We start from the raw sequence: 17,445 nt of genomic DNA, 5'->3' as shown, positions 1-17,445 counted from the left end.
CTACATTTCTCATCAGCTGCTGCCTCCTTTTACTATATAAGCTGTTATCCAACTCACCTCTCACCCCAGTTTGTTTGGGAGTAAAGAATATAGTAAGGGAATCAATTATTTTATTAAGTTGATAAATTATATCATACTTTAGTTCATCACAATATCAATGCACTCTGTTTTTTCTGAAGGTCGTGAGTTTTCTATGGTTTGGGAAACATTCTCCACCCTGTAACTTACAAAAATAAGACCAAAACAGATTATAATATCCACTTTCAGCTGCAGTATTTGTATTAACTATTGTTTTTTTTTTATGTCTGCATAACGGTTTTAAACACTTTGAATGAGTGTAGCCTAGTTTGGTTTCTTAACGTCTGCCTCCTTGGTGAAAAAATTGTCAGAAGAAATCCACACATCTCAGTGTGAAGCTGAAACTGAAATTCTTTTTAATTGTATTTCCACAAGCTGAATTTTCTGAAATACTAACAAGATGTAAATGGAGGTGTGGTAAAACAAGTGGCAATATTTTCAAATTAGAGATTATTTTTCTTTCTCCTGGATGCATTATGAAGTCTTCTTTACTGAAAATTTTAAAGTGATATAAATAAGATGATCCCCACCCTTTTGGTTTGAACTCTCTTACGTGCTTTTAACTTTGTATTTTCCTTAGCAGGGAGATTATCTTTTATTAAATACTTTCATTGCTGAAGTAAATGATATACAATTAGAAACAGGAATTAGGCCAAACTAACACATGACTGCTTTCCTGTATAATTAAACTATGAAGGATTATCAAATTTCTAATGTCCCTTTGTCCTTGTTTAGGTCTGTTTCAATTTATAAAATCAATTTAATTTAAAATAAGATTAATTTATTTAATTATTAGATTTAATTACTTTATTTATTTATTACTTTAATTAATATAAAGGTTTGGCCCTTTAACAGGTAACCTTATGGGACCAAGGACTCCCATAAATACAAACGGAAAGACTGCAATTAATACGCTACTTACACTTTGAAACAATGTTCAAAGCACAGGCAATACCTTCCTCTTCGTTTTCAGTTATAATCTACATAATCATATTTAATTACATCCTTATTTTTTATTTTTAATAATTTTAAATATTTCAGCATAATGTGGAAAATAGATAGAAAAGAAGTTACTATGCCAGGGTTTATTTTCTCTTTCCAATTGCTTGGATATTTTTATAGTGGGACCTGTCACAATGCTAAGTTGTACAGATAGTTCATGTTAATTTTTATGGGTCAACTAATATAACTAGAATCTAAGACAACACTCAAGATGAGAAGAATAGAAAGTATAACATCACATTTAACAAAAGAATTACCAGACTATTTTTAGGGGCTTATTTTACATAACCCTGTGTCCTTTTAGCGTCTTCTCTCCCTCTGCTGATTTGCATGAAACCTCCAGTGAAGAGCGGGAAGGTGACAGGGCGTCCTGAAACAGCATTCATTTTCAGATATAAGTGTCGCTCTGTCCATTAGCCATCCTGCTATTCTTGTTTGGCAGCAAGGGTTAGAAATTGAATTGTAAAACATATATGATTCCAACTAATTATCAGGGAGAGAAGAGAAGCACATTCAATTCCTTCCTCAAATCCACCTTGGTTCCCTTATAACCGGTAATCGGGACTGTGCTGAGGGGCTTCTGTCTCTTGGAAGGGAACGGCTAAACTTTTAAGAAAAGCAGACATCATTATACATATCTTCCAGAAACACACAAAAAAAAATCATCCTAAGTAGGGGCAGTGATGGGCCTCATATTTCTCTTCCTGTCGAACAAGTGACTGAAAACTGTCTCGATAGAGCCTTCTCTGGGTAATTAATAGGATGCCAACACTTGTCCAGCATGTACCAGAACATCCAGTAGCCCCAGGCTTGTATTTAACTGGCTGATTTTTGCCTGATGCACTAGCAGAATTTCAGCACACTGACAGTGAAAGGTACATAGTTCTTTCATTATGTTTCATTGCATTTTGCTGAATTGTTGTTCTTAGTTTGTATTTTATAGACAACGTGAATTTGCCAAAGTGAAGCATCTTATACAGCAAAGAAAATGCCATGCTGAAAATTTTAAGCTGCGTATAGTTTGTGTGCTTGCTTCTAAATTCTAAATTCTCTGCCTTCATGAATGATAATAGAGAAAAGAAATAAGAGATAAATTGACCTCTGTCATTGAAAAGAACGTACAACCAACTGGAAATCACAAGCTAAAGAGAAGTGACAAATTTTTGCAAGACAAGTTCTGATAGACATGAAAAGAACTGGGAAAGATCAATGGAAATAAGTAATGTTGACAATAAATGACATTGCTCTCTGGAAACCAGTAAGAGACTTTTAGTTAAGGAGGATGTTCTCTCCTCAGAAAAGCTTTTAAGAAATTGTCTCAGAAATTCTAAGAAATTATTTCAGAAATAAAAACCAACAAATGAGAAAAAAAAGTCAGGAGATATCCTTTTAGTTCTCCTGCCACAGCTGTGACAACTTCCTGGTATAATTAGGGAAATGTGGGTACTCTGTAGGAAGTGCTAAAGCTGTTGATCTTCATGACAGTAAACTCCATTTTAGGATGCCAACAATACAAAAATGATACTAAAAAATCCTCAGCCACTTGACAGATAATGCAGAAATGGCAGGGGAAAAAAAAAGAAAATAACTTGATCTTTTCAGACTTTTGTGTAGATCAAATAGTACCAGTTTATGCAAAATCAGCATACTGAATTAGACACGAATGTGTTGTGTGGGCTGGATAATTCCACAGAAATGTGCTCCTATTTAGTCTTGTACGAATATAAAATAGTGCAGAGATCCATTGTTAGTTAACGTAGTACTCTATGTCTGGAGCCTCTAGGCCTGATTCTGAGCTAGTATACATTTCACAGACAAATTCGTGGCTATTGTATTATGATAGCTTAGAGAGACAAGGAACTCTTTTTTTTTTTATTATTTTCATGTAATGGTAACTGTCAAGGTGATGGTTAACCCAGTATCCTGGTTAAATTCCATTTGCATGGGGACCAAACCAGCCTCTGCGCTTTCAGGTTATGACATTCTTAATTCCTGACCCTAAATCTGTCTTTTCTGTCAAGTAGGGGGAATTCTAGCTGCTTTGTGAAAGTACTACGTTCCAATACTTGGAAGTGCATTAAAGAAAGCACTGCCAACTTACACAGAAATCTCTGCAATAAATGAATCATCCATTAATAAAAGGCTTGCAACCACTATTAGCACACTGTCTTGTGCAACATGAAATTAATTTATCTTCCAAAGAATAAACAAATGAGAAAGTGTCAGTACCACCAGCTACTAAGAGGTATTCTATCTAAAGATTGATGTAAACTCGGAAATGACAGGCTGTCTGGATAGCACACACGTGTGGATAAAATTTATAGTAAATCATTTATTTGAACCTGAAATGCTGTAGTTGTGAGCTACTATGTTTCTAAACATTTACTGAAATTTTCCTTTAAAGATCAGGAAAAAAATCCCCATAGAAAATAATGGAGGCAGTGCTGGTATGAGGACAACTTTTTAAAAGAGGTAGCCAGGATGTCTGCCCTCCTGCTTTATCACTAATACTGCAGAAGATTTTACATGATGGTATCCTCGGCTTCAAATTAAATGTCAAATTCAATTTACCACTGAAAACATGAAGTGTGTGACTGCCCTTAGAGGGGTAACCTGACAGCACGATTTCATAATTGGTGTCTGACCTGATACTGAGTTAAAATACAGGATGAGATGTTATTTGACTGCAGTCATACCTTACTCCTTAAAAATAAACAATCCACTCCCAGATAGGCTAAAATACATTTGGTTGAAATTTCAGCCCTTAGTAAAGTTCACTGGCTTTATTTACAATCGCTGGAAAAATTGTGTTATATACATTATGATAACAGATACAAACCTCCCTGATGGGATCATGCCACCAGTTACATCTTTATGTCTCTGACATTTAGCTCATAATAAAATGAGATTTGTGAAAGAAAATTTGTGAAAGAGGTGCTTATTCCATTTAGAGCACTTTATTTTTTTTTCCTTTCTATTCAGACAAGCTTGCATTTTAATAATGAGATTTCTAATCCACTTTAATATCCTACCATTATATCTTAGTGAACTATCTGCCATATAAGTAATAATAATGAGGTATGTTTTACTATAAAAATGCATCCTTAAGCATCTAGACACTTTTAGTATTGGTTGTAATTAGAAACTTAAGAAACATGTGTGGTTAAATACATTAATAAAAAAAATACATACATCTCTGTAGCACCAGTCAATTTGTTGCAGCATTAATATTCTTCAGTATGGCAGTTTAAAAATGTATTGCAGTGTTTCAAGTGGAAAATAGCTAAGAACAAAATTATTAATGTTTAAACCACCATAACTGTTTCAGAACAACTGAGTGTTTTAAGTATCTTCTCCAAACTGATTTTGTTTTTACAGATGCATTTTCAAATTCTACATCTTTATCTATAGCTCCAACGGCTAAGTTCCAAAGATGATGTCTTTTTACTGTATATTAAATACATTCTTTGCTAACTGAGATATAACAACTATTAATTTTAATGAGATAGTGTAGTCCAAACATTTAAATAAAACAAGTAATATGTATTCCTTTTTTTTCTTATTCATCTGAATAGTTTGAGATTGAATTAGGTATGTATTTTCAAAACACACTCAGTGTTAAGACTTCTTTCCAAAGGTTTCTAAAGTTACTTGCATCTCGTAAGCCTAGGAAACTTTTATCCTATCTTGAATTGAAGATTAAATCGTTTTGATCTGTGTCATTTTTGCAGAGAATCCTCTCTTCTGAGTACGTAAGCAATAAAATCTTCATACTTATGCAAATTCTTTGTAAAATGGTGACATTATCTTTGTCATGGTGTCTGTATACATAGACCACCTCAACTTGGAGATGATGTGCTTTCTTCTTTCTCAAATAACAGTATAAAAATCACAGAAAGACACCTCATGTTTTTAAAGTAGGATGCTGTTTTGCTTGGAAGAGATTGCCCAGGGAAGTGGTTGAGCCACTATTCCTGAAGGAATTTAAAAGACGTGTAGATCCAGCATTTAGGGACATCGTTTAGTGGTTGAACTCAATGAACTTAAAGGCCTTTTCCAACCTAAATGATTCTATTATTCTATAATGCTATGATTAGATGGATGTTTTTAGCTACAATTTTGTATTGATTTGATTATATATTGTGTTAAAAGAAAATAATTGACTAAAACTGACCTTGTGACCTAAACCTGAGGGCTGAAGTAATGTGAAATCTGCCACAGTGACTAACAGAGATATTGACCTGGACCTCATGAATAAGACATCAAGACAAGTTTTCTATATAACATTGTCATTCTTCTAATTTTTGTGTTAGCATTGAGGGAGACTTGTATCGTATACATATTAATGGATCATTCGTATACAATCTTTTTACACACAAACCTCTCTTTGTTTCTCCTGTCTTCTCTATGTAACAAGCATCCTCTTCCACTCACTAAACATAGTCTGCATCCTTTTTGTTTGAACATTCTTCTGAAAGGCCAACAGCATCATGTAAGGCTCATGTGCAGAAGGTAAGCAGAGTACTTAAGGATCTTACTTTTCCTTAACAGACTTTTGGGAGTGTGCCCTGCATTATAAAGTGAATAGGATCTCACATCTCAGGCACAGAAAATTTATTGATCCTTTTCATGTGTAGTATTGAACACCATGGTGCACAATACATGCTGTTATGCCAGAGCTGATTTGTCTGGAAGTGAGCACAGAAATGAATTTAATTTACAGGTCCACAGAGAGATTGTGGCTACTGCTTCAGAGCATGATATACACACAATCTGCAGGGGTTTATATCCTTGTCGAGAACTGAGTGGTGTGGCTGCTTTATGTTATTAAAATGCATAATATCGTTAGACTGGCAGTTGCATTAAGTGGTAGTCTTAAGCTACACTTATTTATACTGGTTAATATAATACCAGAGGCAAATGACAGTCAAGGATATTTATTTAACTGCAGTCATGTTCCCTGTTGGCACTAGTTGGCTGGTGCAGAAAAGAGGCCAAGATGAGCAGCTCCTCTTAGACATTAGAGGTAGATCTACTGAGTACAGCTGAGACACAAAACAGCAGCAGTGTCACACTGGTCCTATCATTGTCTTAATCCCCCTGCTTGGCAGAAAAAAAAAGACAATTTCCAGATGTGATTACTCTGGCACATCTTACAGTCTCCCAGAAGAATGGGAAAATAAATAAGTGGGCCTGAAAAGAGTAGCATAAGAATATACCTTCTTTCCTGCAATTTTTTGTTGCAAATACAAATAATGCAGGTTGAGGGCAAGTTATTAACATAACCCACAATTCTACAGCTGTTCCTCCCTGGACTCCTCTGTTCTCTGAGGGCATCTATAGGACTTAATAAAAGTGTTTGAATATTTCCTGAATAATTAAAGCAAAATAATGAGGAATGTTCATCACAGAGGAAGGGTGATTTATTGCAAGACTACTGGGATAGGAGTTAAATGACCAGTTCAGTTTTTCAGGTCTTGTGGACACTTTCATACAGACTTGAACAAACAAGTGAAGACTGCTTAGTTTTAGCCATTTGAAAGTTAATTTAATAATTTAGGGTAGCTGTCTAGGCTTCTACTGCAATCATGTTTCCGTCACAGTTAGCAAAAAGAATGATGTTGTTCATAACACTCCAAAATATCTGATGAAAATAGTTTGAATGAATTTTCCTTCAGGTTGTCTATTTCTCTTCATTTACTAACAACAGAGCTTATATACCTAATTCCCAATGTGTCAAATTGTACAGAATTCTCCTCTTTATTCTTTGTTTCCTACTACTTACAAGCGATTAGTATTGATACGACTACAAAAATTTGAGGAGAGTGTCATAAGGGCTTATGGAACTTTAAGAAATAACTGTTCATAAAGTTCACACAAGAAAGCAGAGAACTTAACTGTGGTAGCTGTTAGCAAATCTATATTTCTTCCAGTCCAGGCTTGGAGAAACTAAAAAATCATGCTGATCAGGTTGATCTGTGTGGCAGAGTATAAATTCAGATACCTAAGCAAAAGTAGCAAGGCTTTCAAACTGCTTCATCCTCAGCAGCTGCTTGTTCTCTGAAATGTGAGCTGAATTTTAGAAACTGTCAGTCTGTTTGACATATGGATGGGGGAGAAAACGAGAATTAACTCCACTGCTTTCCTTCTCAGAAGGCCTCATCCAATAGGTATTTATTCACCAGAGAACATGTCCAAGCCTTATAGTGGGAACAGCACGTTGGAGCTGCCTCAGTGCCTGAGAGTAGCACGGTAGTCCATGACTGTAGCCTTCTAAGCACCCAGTTCCTAAAGATGTATCCTTGATTTGCCTGAGCAATATTCTAATTTTTTTCATGCTGTATTCAGGTGAATGTAGAACCATAGAATCATAGAATAGTTTGGGTTGGAAGGGACCTTTAAAGATCATCCAGTCCAACCCCCCTGCAAGGAGCAGGGACATCCCCGACTAGATCAAGTTGCTCAGACCCCCATCCAACCTGGCCTTGAATGTTTCCAGGGATGGGGCATCTACCACCTCTCTGGGCAACCTGTTCCAGTGTTCCACCACTGTAAAAATTTTTTTTGTCTTATATCAAGTATGAAACTACCTCTCTCTATTTTAAAACCATTACCCATCATCCTGTCACAACAGGCCCTGCTAAAGAGTTTCTCCATTTCCTGTAGCCCAATAGCAGCACCTCACTATTGCTAGTTTAGAGAAGCTGAGAACTATTTCTGACATCTCCTTCCCCTGAGCACCCTGTTGACATTTTATATCTGATTTGCAGTAAGAATCCCAAAGAGAATCTAGCTCCTCTAGCAAATAACATTTCATGATCCCTGAAAAAATTCAGCATCAGCCCAGCCTTCTTGGTCAAATGATTTTGTTAATCTCCACTATAGTTATTAAAGGTTGATTTGGTAAAAAAGTAATATAAAATATAATATTTTATATTAAATGTAAAACAAAGAAAATGCAATAAATTGGCTGAAATGTAATAATTTCCTTACATTCGTCATCAGCTTAACATGCGTTTGTTGGAAAGGGAGACATTCTGTATCTCACATTCAAAAACTCTTTTAAAAATATGTATGTGTAAATATTCAAATACTATAAAATAATCAATATTTAATACCGTATTAATGACTTATTTTATGGGTACTGTGTAGAGTTTTCAAAACAGGTTTAGTTCATCTGAATAATTCAGACCATCTTGGATTCATATACATTTTGAGATTCTTATTCAGCATTTGCAATCAAACATTTTGTTTTGTTTTTTAGAGCGATAGTTAAGATGTTCATTCACCAACATACAAATTGCGATTGATTCACCTTTCAAAAATAGCCAATTTGCTTCTTTTGTACAGTAGCATTCTATACTTCTTCCTAGAACTTGACTGGTATCTTTGAAAGCTATATTAACATCGTAAATAAATAAAAAAAAAACCTTATAAAATATTAATTTAGATATTGAATGTCCTGGTTGCTTGCCAGGAGGAACCTGACAAGGAAAGGTTCCATTGCAGAATAAACTTTTAATATTGTTAGGAGTAAATTAAGTGTTCATAAAAAACCCTCAGAAATTGTTTTATGAAGCTACTAAAACTTGTGCTTTATTACATTTTCTTTACTATATGTTGAACTATTATTAAAAGTTGAAAATAAATGATCTTCCCTTGGGGTGATAATCAATCCTGCAAGACGCGTTGCTGTTTACATTGGCTTAATATCATTTCACTTTCATTTGTCCTATAACAAATTCCATAGACATTTCATTGTAAAAGTGTTTATGGTATGACTTTTATCAAATATTAAATTAATATGTTTTTATTAAATGTAAACCATTTTGTAAATAGTTTTGTCAAAATTATTTTGGACTGAGTAAATTAAGTCTTTATTGAAAGCAAGCAGCAACATGAACTCAATGGAGGTTATTTATATTCTACATAGCTAACGTCTGTCATAATCATGGTCTAGTAGTTAACTTTATATGTAAATATATCATCAGGGAACTCTCCACAGGCAAGCTCTTTTTAAAAATTTTCAGTCAAGCTGTTTCTTCCGTTCATGATGAACTTTGTGATATCTGAGCCTTTGCTTTTCTAAAGCCTCTAATTCTCCACGGACTGAGTGTTACCAGGCCTGATAATCATGGGAGCAAGGAAGACAAGCTGAACTGCTGACTGTGGCAATTTGGTTCGTGTCTTCCAAGCCCTGACTGAAGTAAAGGTTATGTAGGGAGGGACAGAGACTTCATTGTTGATTAGAAGGCTTTATTTCAGTGCTTTAAACTGTGGATCTTCAGTTAGACCTCCATCTTTTTCCAAGATTATAATCAGCCTTTTATAGAAAGCCTAGTCCGTGATACTTAGCTTGTTGCATTTATTGATTTCATAGGTTTGCCACCTTGAGGAATCTTATTAGTAGTCCAGCTGCACCTTAGGCAAACAGCCTCCACTTACTAAAAGTGAAGAAAAATATTTCCTAAAAATACTATCTAAAACCATGTAAATATATCTGTTCTTTGTAGGATATGCTATTTTTATTTTCAATTCAGACATGTGGGTGACAATAGCTTAATTTCCTACTTTCTTAAAGTCCTGCTCTTCCAAGTCCAAGGAGAACTTAAGAATTGCTTATCACTGGTGTTATTTCTTCATGAACTGTGAGCATGTTCCTTTTTCTTAAGGAAAGGGAAAATGAGACAATTTGACTTGCCAATGACTTGAGCCTTCCTCTAATATACAGTGATATAGGAAAAATAAATATTACAGAGAAATATTTTTTTTTTGCAACAAGTCATATCCTTTCCTCTGAGCAGTACAGTCACTGTAGAGACAAAGACTTATGTTACACTGCTTTGAGAAAGGATGTGGATTTAAGTAATCATCTATTTCATGTTGGCACAGATAAACTGATAAATATGCATATGATGGACAAGAGAAATGAGGTAGTGATAATGGAAGAAAGCACTTTGATATCAGCATCACAGTATCTATGCTGAAAGCTTAACTTCTTAACTATTTTAATTTTAAAAATAGCAAATCTTTGCAGTTGCATATAAATATATCCTAAGTGCCAGAAAACAAGCACTAATGATTGTAGGTGCTATTATTATTTAAAAGACTACAATTTTACTGAATCTAGTTCACCCTCCCGCACATTAGTGTTGACAAAATTCCATAAGTACTCCAAGTATTCACAAAATCATTTGGGAGTCAGAACTATAAGACAATATCCACCCTATCATTACTAGCCAAAACAATTCATTAAAACACACGGGATAGCGAATGTTTCAATAAATTATCTACAATTTATTGTAGACAATTGCAAAGCAATTTGCAGAAATTCTGGAGAAAACAAAGAAGTACGGATAGTACCATGTGGAAATTAAAAACTGAATCTGCTAATTCTTTGTGGAGAATGAGAAGTTAAATTTGTTAGATAAACTACTTGTTGCACATTATATAAATCAGCCTTATTTTAGTTCAGTGATTTTTACAAATTGCCATCAGGGAAAATTCATATCCTCTGTATAAAAAAAAAAAAAAGCTCACTGAATCTATATGTTTTGTGAAGAAATCAGAATAAGAACAGGACAGGAAAAAAAAATAAACAAATGGTAGACATTCCGTCCTTGCTTTTAAAAACTAAACTGTAGAGCTTTGTCAAATCATGCTATTATGCGAAATAAATATATAGAACATTATATACTCTGGACAACTTCATTTTATTTTCTTGCACTCTATTACCAGTGAAGCCAACAAACTGTTCCAAACAAGCCAGTCAGATTTTTGTGATTTATATTTGGAGGGAAAAAATATAGCTACTGTTCAGCTGAAATTATTTAAAGTCCTTTTGAGCAGCATCTTCAGCTGCATTCTTTTGCAATAGTAAGTGACTGTAAATTCTGTTCTATATTTTTAGTATTAAAATGTAAATGCTCATTTTGAAAGATTCCTCATTCTGAGATGAAGGTAATCAGAACTGGAAAAAGAAATCCAAAAAAGTAACAAAATTTTCAAATCAAGAACAACCGAATACTGCTTGCATATATGCTGTTAAGCTACTTTAAGAACGAATCAGTTTTAAGAACAAGAACTTTCTTACAAGATTTAAAAGAATATTCATTAACTGTTTTTAAAGCAATAACACTTTTTCTTTCTTTCTTTCTTTCTTTTTTTTAAAGAAAGAAGATGCTGCTTTTGTTGGATTTAGTGCAGCTTTGGTCTCTTTGTTATAAGCATAAAGGAATTATTCAATCACCCAAGACTCTTGAAAAGTGAGAGCCTAGTTATCCAAAAGATCAGGTGACAACCATTGATAGTAAAGCTGGGAATATATCCCTTCATTAATCTAGAGCAGAAATTAGAATATATATTTTTTAAAATTCTCATGCTCTTGCCGGTATTATTTCATAGAAACCACCTTTGCAATTATTTGACATGCCATGTGGTAGCCCTATATATGTAATGTCAATGTTTCTATTAGACTGTAAGAATTGTACTCCTCAGTTCTTAGGTGTATGACATCTCTACCCTGTTGCTATATATCCTGTTTGTCCGTGTGGTGAGTAAAGTGCTTGTCAGGTATCCCTGAAGAAACGAGAAATATAGAAAAAAATAAGTAAAGATGCGAGATCATTACGTTATGATAATAACTGAGATTTCTAGGTAGATTTTTTAAAAGGTATACAGTGACATATTTTCCCCTTTCTTGTTTTGCCAGCAATTCTCTTACTGAGATAAACCAACATATTTATACAACAAATATCCTAATAGAAAAGTCAGTGTCCAGCATTCATTACTTAATTCAGAGCATCTCCCTGTCATTGTGCTCTGCTTTCACATTTTAATATGCCTGTGTAACAGGACTGAAATTAGTTTTACATTGATAGGGTCAGGTTATGTAGGTCACAGTTAAGAGTTGTCACTTAGAAGTTGTTATAGTTATTTAGCTATAGGCTCCCTGTCTGGCAGAAGTTGTCATAACTGCTGTTTTTAATGAAACTTTCATTAAAAATATATCATTTTTCCAAGAGAGTTTCAAGTCATCATGTTTCAAGAATGCAAAGAGAAATAAATTAATATTTTATTATGATATTCCCATTGCTTGGCTCCAGTTATCTCTCATTTTGTTTCTGCTTTACCAACCACAACCTTTAATATTACTTTGTAGCAGTTTGATCCAATAGGCACAATAATAGCTAATGATAATAATTATAATAACAACAATAATCTCACACTTTTAGGCTGGAAACTTTAGTATATTTTTCCCTGTTTATGCAACAGAGAAATCGCCAACTTAACATAATGTCTGCACTGCACCATCATAAAAGCTGCTAAAGAGAAGTGAGGAAAAGAGAAAGAAGAGTGATAAAGTTGAGGGAGAAGGGAAGCTGTGCTCTACCCTCTTTAGCAGATATGGCCATAAGGGAAAATACTAAATATTAATGAAAATACTTATTTCCCAAAGGCCTGACCGGAAAAGAATGCTGAACGAGATAATTTGCTAACCAAAGGAACACAGTGACTGAAAAGCAGATTATCACTGCAGTGAAAAACAAAGGCAGCTGGCATTAATAATTAATTGAGGAGGTTTCTTGTTGAGGTTTAGATGAGCTACAGGCCCTATTTGTAAAGTCACTTGACTACCAGATGTTCTATTTCAGAGACGCTTATATTAATGTGTGCACCCGATATTAAGTTTGCCTGGTCTGAGTTTCCTGGAAGGAAATACAATCCTGATTGGGATTTTTTTTTTTATCTATATTGAAAGCTGTACCTGCTGTGCTGTACAAATGAGAGCTGACAAGTTACACCTTTAGATTGTTGCAGGAATGACTACCAGCACCTAAACAGGTGCTGTCATCTTGTGCTCAGACTGTGTGTGCCTACATGTGTATGCATACATGTTCATCCCCATATACGAGGGAAAGACTGTCAAAGTAGATTACAATGAGAGATGCTCAGAGAGCAGTTGAAATGGAATGATCAAGTGGAACCCACTCTTACATTAGGAATTTTTTTTTTTTTTGGTCAACTATGTTGAGTTTTGCCTCTGCTTGCTTACTGTGAATGTTCTAACATAGACAGATCTCCCAAAACAGCAACTGCAGAGTGTAACTAAGATGGTTATAATTTGAAGGAGACATATTGTCCCCAAAAGAAGTTTGATAGTTTGATAAGGGAACAAATCCAAATTATCCTTTGTCTCATTTTTCTGCCCTGTGGGATTGCTCTTGTATTTGTGGATCACAGCCTATAAGGGCTGAGGATTCCTTGGGCTCCAAGAAGAGGATTTGAAAGGCTTCCTAAACAGATATGACTAATTAAGTGTAGGAAATTAACTTTATCTTTGCAACTTAATGTTTTTTAAGTCAAAGTCCAGAAGTACACTCGTGTCCATACATAAACATATATAACCAGCTGAAACTTCTGATATTTTGGACGGAGTTTTCAGTCATTTGAACACAAAATCTCTATGTTTTGATGTGTTGATATTACTGACATTATTAAAGTGATAGCTAAGAACAGAGTGATCAGAGATGCAGAGCACCAAGATGTATGTGTAAGTCATGGGAGGGATAGGAAACAAAAATTTGAGGAGTGGTAGAGGGAGGTAAGTATGAAAAATCTGTTCTGTGTGAATGGTGGTTGTTTTAAATGTATTGGTAGATTCTTTACATAATAAGTAAATTGGAAGAAACTGGAATCTATTTCAACCCAATTTGCGAGTAATAAAAATGCCTGAATTTCCTAGAGCAAATTATTATTTTCTTTTGCGCTTTTAAAAAATGCTTTATATAAAATATCAACATATTGCTTTCAGGAAAAGAAGAGCACATGTCAAGCTATAAGCTATGAATATGTTCGTTGTAAAAGATGTGTGTACCTTCTGTCTAAGTTTGGCTTTTTGAAAATTGAAAGCTTCAATACACATACAGCTTTGGGGTGATATCCATACATATATCCAAAGCACATTTCAGCTGTTAACACAGGGAACTACTGGAACAAGATTCCTCTGAGTATCTGTCAGGCTACCTGCCCCTATGCATGCAGAGTTCTTTGGAACTACACTTTTAATTGCATTAGGACCAGCTTTGTCTTTTGAATTGTCTTTCATATTATTGCAAGATACTTTTAATTTCCCTAACAGAGATTTGTCTTTGTCTCACTAGGCTAAGCTTTAATGAAGAAACGTCAACGTTGCTAACAACTGCACAAAGAGGGACTGAAGACCTTTGTGACCGATGATGTGGTTGTCATGGAAACTGTTTCTGTTTCTGTCACTCACTGGCTGTCTTTCAGGTAAATCAAAACAAAAACAAGAAAACTCTGCTTACTGTTTCAAGGTTCTTAACTGCAAACAGAAATAGGAATATTTAAAATTGCAAAAATTCATATTAAAAAATTTACAGGTGCTGTCCATCTCCCTTTAATTTGTACATTAATCTGAATAATGTTTAAAAGGAAGGATAGCTACATATCTCATTTAAAAAGACAATAACTTTATTATTAAAAAAAAGGAAAATTATTAATCAGCACAGTGCTTTCCTGAAGACTAACAGCTGCAGAATGTTTCGCATTGGGATCGCGTTCTGTTTTGAAAAGTAGTTATTGGATTGTTTTGTTTTTTCTTAATTTTGTGTATGTTTTTTTTTTTATAATTATGATTTTTTGTCTGTGTAGTAAGTGTTTTCTTTTGCGGGTTTTTCTCTTGACATTAGCTTAGTTATCTTTACATTTGCAGGTAATAAAATTAATTGATCAATAATCATTTAGGCTTCTCTAATTGATCTCTTTTTGCTACCTTATTGTCTTACTACTGCCGCTTATCCTGCCTCTGAACAGTTACCAAGCTACTCTTTTCTCAAATTCTTCTTACTGGTTTTGTATCAGCACAAGATTAAATTTAGTAACAGTCAATAAAATTAAATATTTTAATTTTTTGTGGTAATTTAATAAAGGAAATTACCTGTGGATATCAGTGTACATGCATTGGATGCATACGTGAAACATTCTAATCTGATTTGAATTTCCTCATGTAGCTTCATTACCTTATATTATCAAAATCCATTACTTTTGGACAGGGAATGTTTTTCTTTTTCGTCTTGTATTGTCAGGCACATTATCAATCTTGGTAAAATTTGTATTTTGGTAGTAGTAGCAGTGTCTTACAACCACCATCTATTACTGTATTTTTTATGTTGAAAATTATATATTTATTGTTTCAATTTCCAAGAGCTGTGATACAAAATTCAGAAGCATTTAAGAAATTCAAATCTGGATTTTTTTCTCACTAATTATACCTTCAACCTTGCAAACATTAAAAGTCAACATATGGCAGAAGGTACTACACAGTAAGATTAGTGTACCTGAGCCTGCAGTTGTTTTTACATAGCTAAAATCTCCTTACTCTCAACTGCTCTTATGCAGAATACCTGTAAGCAGTAGAGTTTGCTCCAAATGGAATTATCTAACTCTGTACAACAGAATAACATGTTGCAAAATTTCTGAGACACATTTCATATGCTGGCAATTCTGTATTCTAAGATTGCATTTTCAGGAATGAGTTTCAGCTGTTTATGTATGTATATGAAACCAACATCTTGCAAGGGCTTTAGAGCATTAGCAGTGACTGATTCTAATATAGCATTAAAATATGTAACTACTTTGGAATTTAAACTGAAAGTCAGTATTTACAGAAGTTTTATTTAAATAACATAATACCTTGAAAACTCTTGCCAGTCGTTCAGCACCATGTTTAAAATTGACTATTTCTCTTGTTTGTCAATTTGCTACTTATATCTGATGATTTCTAAATCATTCCTCTTTTTACACTTCATTTTGATTTGTAATTCTTTAGGATTCTGGAAGGTCTATTCCATGTTACTGGAGTAGTAGATTTAAACTCCTGTAAGGAATAATTATTAACTGCAGTACTTGTTTTCACATGCTGTTGAATATAATGTGATAATATACATATATATTTTTCTCATATACAAAGATAATTTTGTAATGATTTCATTAATATTAATCATTCATTAGAACGTTTAATGCTATAAGAGCTGAAATTAACCAAAGATAACAAAACTGTCATTCAAAGTTATTTTAATTAGATCATCAATGTAACTGCTGATTTACTGTCTCCATACTTTTTGTATTTGATTACATCATTCTGCATTTGGAGCTGCTTTTATATTACAGCATTCACTGGAACATGTTTACAACTGCAAATAGCTCCTACAGCTGATGCAGTTCAAGGTAGCCTGGTAACTTAGATGCCCGAATGTGCTGTTCTTAATGATAGAGCAATACATATTGATGCTGCTTCAGCAAGATAAAGTTCATTCAATTCCTGTTGTTTGGCTGTGTTAAAATTCAGTACTTATCCATTAAATCATCAGATCATGGGATCACTCTTAGCAGCAGCCAGTGTTTGGAAGAGAGTACTACATTGTTGTATTGAGTTTGTATTGCAGTGTTGAGGGAAATCATCCAAGAAGAGAATAGATTATCTCTCTAGTTTGTGTTGACTCTATTTTTTTATATTATTTTTATCTTAAAGATGACCCTGGTATTTTGATTTTGCTTATGCATGAATGTATGCAAGTGTGCTTAAGCTATGTATGTGGAAAATTATTTTTGGGTGGAGAAAAATTTATTTTCTAAATACAAGACTGGGGACTGAATTAAGTCTCTTACTCAAGTTTAACTATTTTAGTGCAAGCAAAAGTTATTCTGTGACTACAGCTCACGGTTATTATGCTTACATTCTCAGAAACTTTACATTCATGAAATATTGATAATGAATAGATGAAAAGAAGTCTCAAGATTGATAATATGTAACTTATTTTCTCATGGCATATTATTGCCCTTCAAGCCAAATTGGAGTTGAAGAAGAATTAAGCTGTCACTTTAGACTGAGAGTCTGCCTCACTTCTGAACTGACAGCTGAAAAAAAATTCTTGAGTTTTGGTTTTTGCATTGTTTTTTTTTTTCTTCTTCTTCCTATAGGGAAAGACCCTTTCCCCTTCCTGTAGGAAAAGACCCCAAGCTGTAAGGGAACAGGTTACCAAGGAGGATCTGTTAATCTGAAATTCAGAGGAGCTTTTTGTATCTGATTCAGTTACAGTAATATCTGAAGTGAGTTCAGAGGTGGCCAGCTTAAATTTAAATGAAGTTAGTCAGAATTTAATCTATTGGCAATGTTTAACTTTTTTTGATAGTTTATACACATACATATTATTACAAATTATATGGTCAGGGCATTTTAACAGGTGTAATTGTGATTTTTCAGTGGAAAATCATAGAATGATACAGGGTATGGCATCAGTAATTTTGTCTTCTGGATGATTTGGTCACCTGTGTCTTCCTCAT

The 17,445-nt window shown here is 34.0% G+C and overlaps 1 protein-coding gene across 3 annotated transcripts in view; it reads left to right on the top strand.

The window, feature by feature from the left end:
• CNTN5 (contactin 5) overlaps positions 1-17,445 on the top strand; it is a 674,955-nt gene that overhangs the window by 284,859 nt on the left and 372,651 nt on the right. For all 3 annotated transcript variants that reach the window (XM_086739601.1, XM_086739602.1, XM_086739603.1), the window contains one exon: positions 14,244-14,373. In XM_086739601.1, coding sequence (XP_086595727.1) covers positions 14,316-14,373 — 58 coding nt within the window. In that variant the 5' untranslated portion in view covers positions 14,244-14,315. The remainder of the gene's footprint in view (positions 1-14,243; positions 14,374-17,445) is intronic.

The sequence above is a fragment of the Chlamydotis macqueenii genome, chromosome 1 (assembly GCF_036417535.1).
Source record: "Chlamydotis macqueenii isolate bChlMac1 chromosome 1, bChlMac1.mat, whole genome shotgun sequence".
NCBI classification, from domain to species: domain Eukaryota; kingdom Metazoa; phylum Chordata; class Aves; order Otidiformes; family Otididae; genus Chlamydotis; species Chlamydotis macqueenii.
The sequence above is the reverse complement of the archived record's forward strand: the minus strand, read 5'-3'. Positions and strand labels throughout refer to the sequence as shown.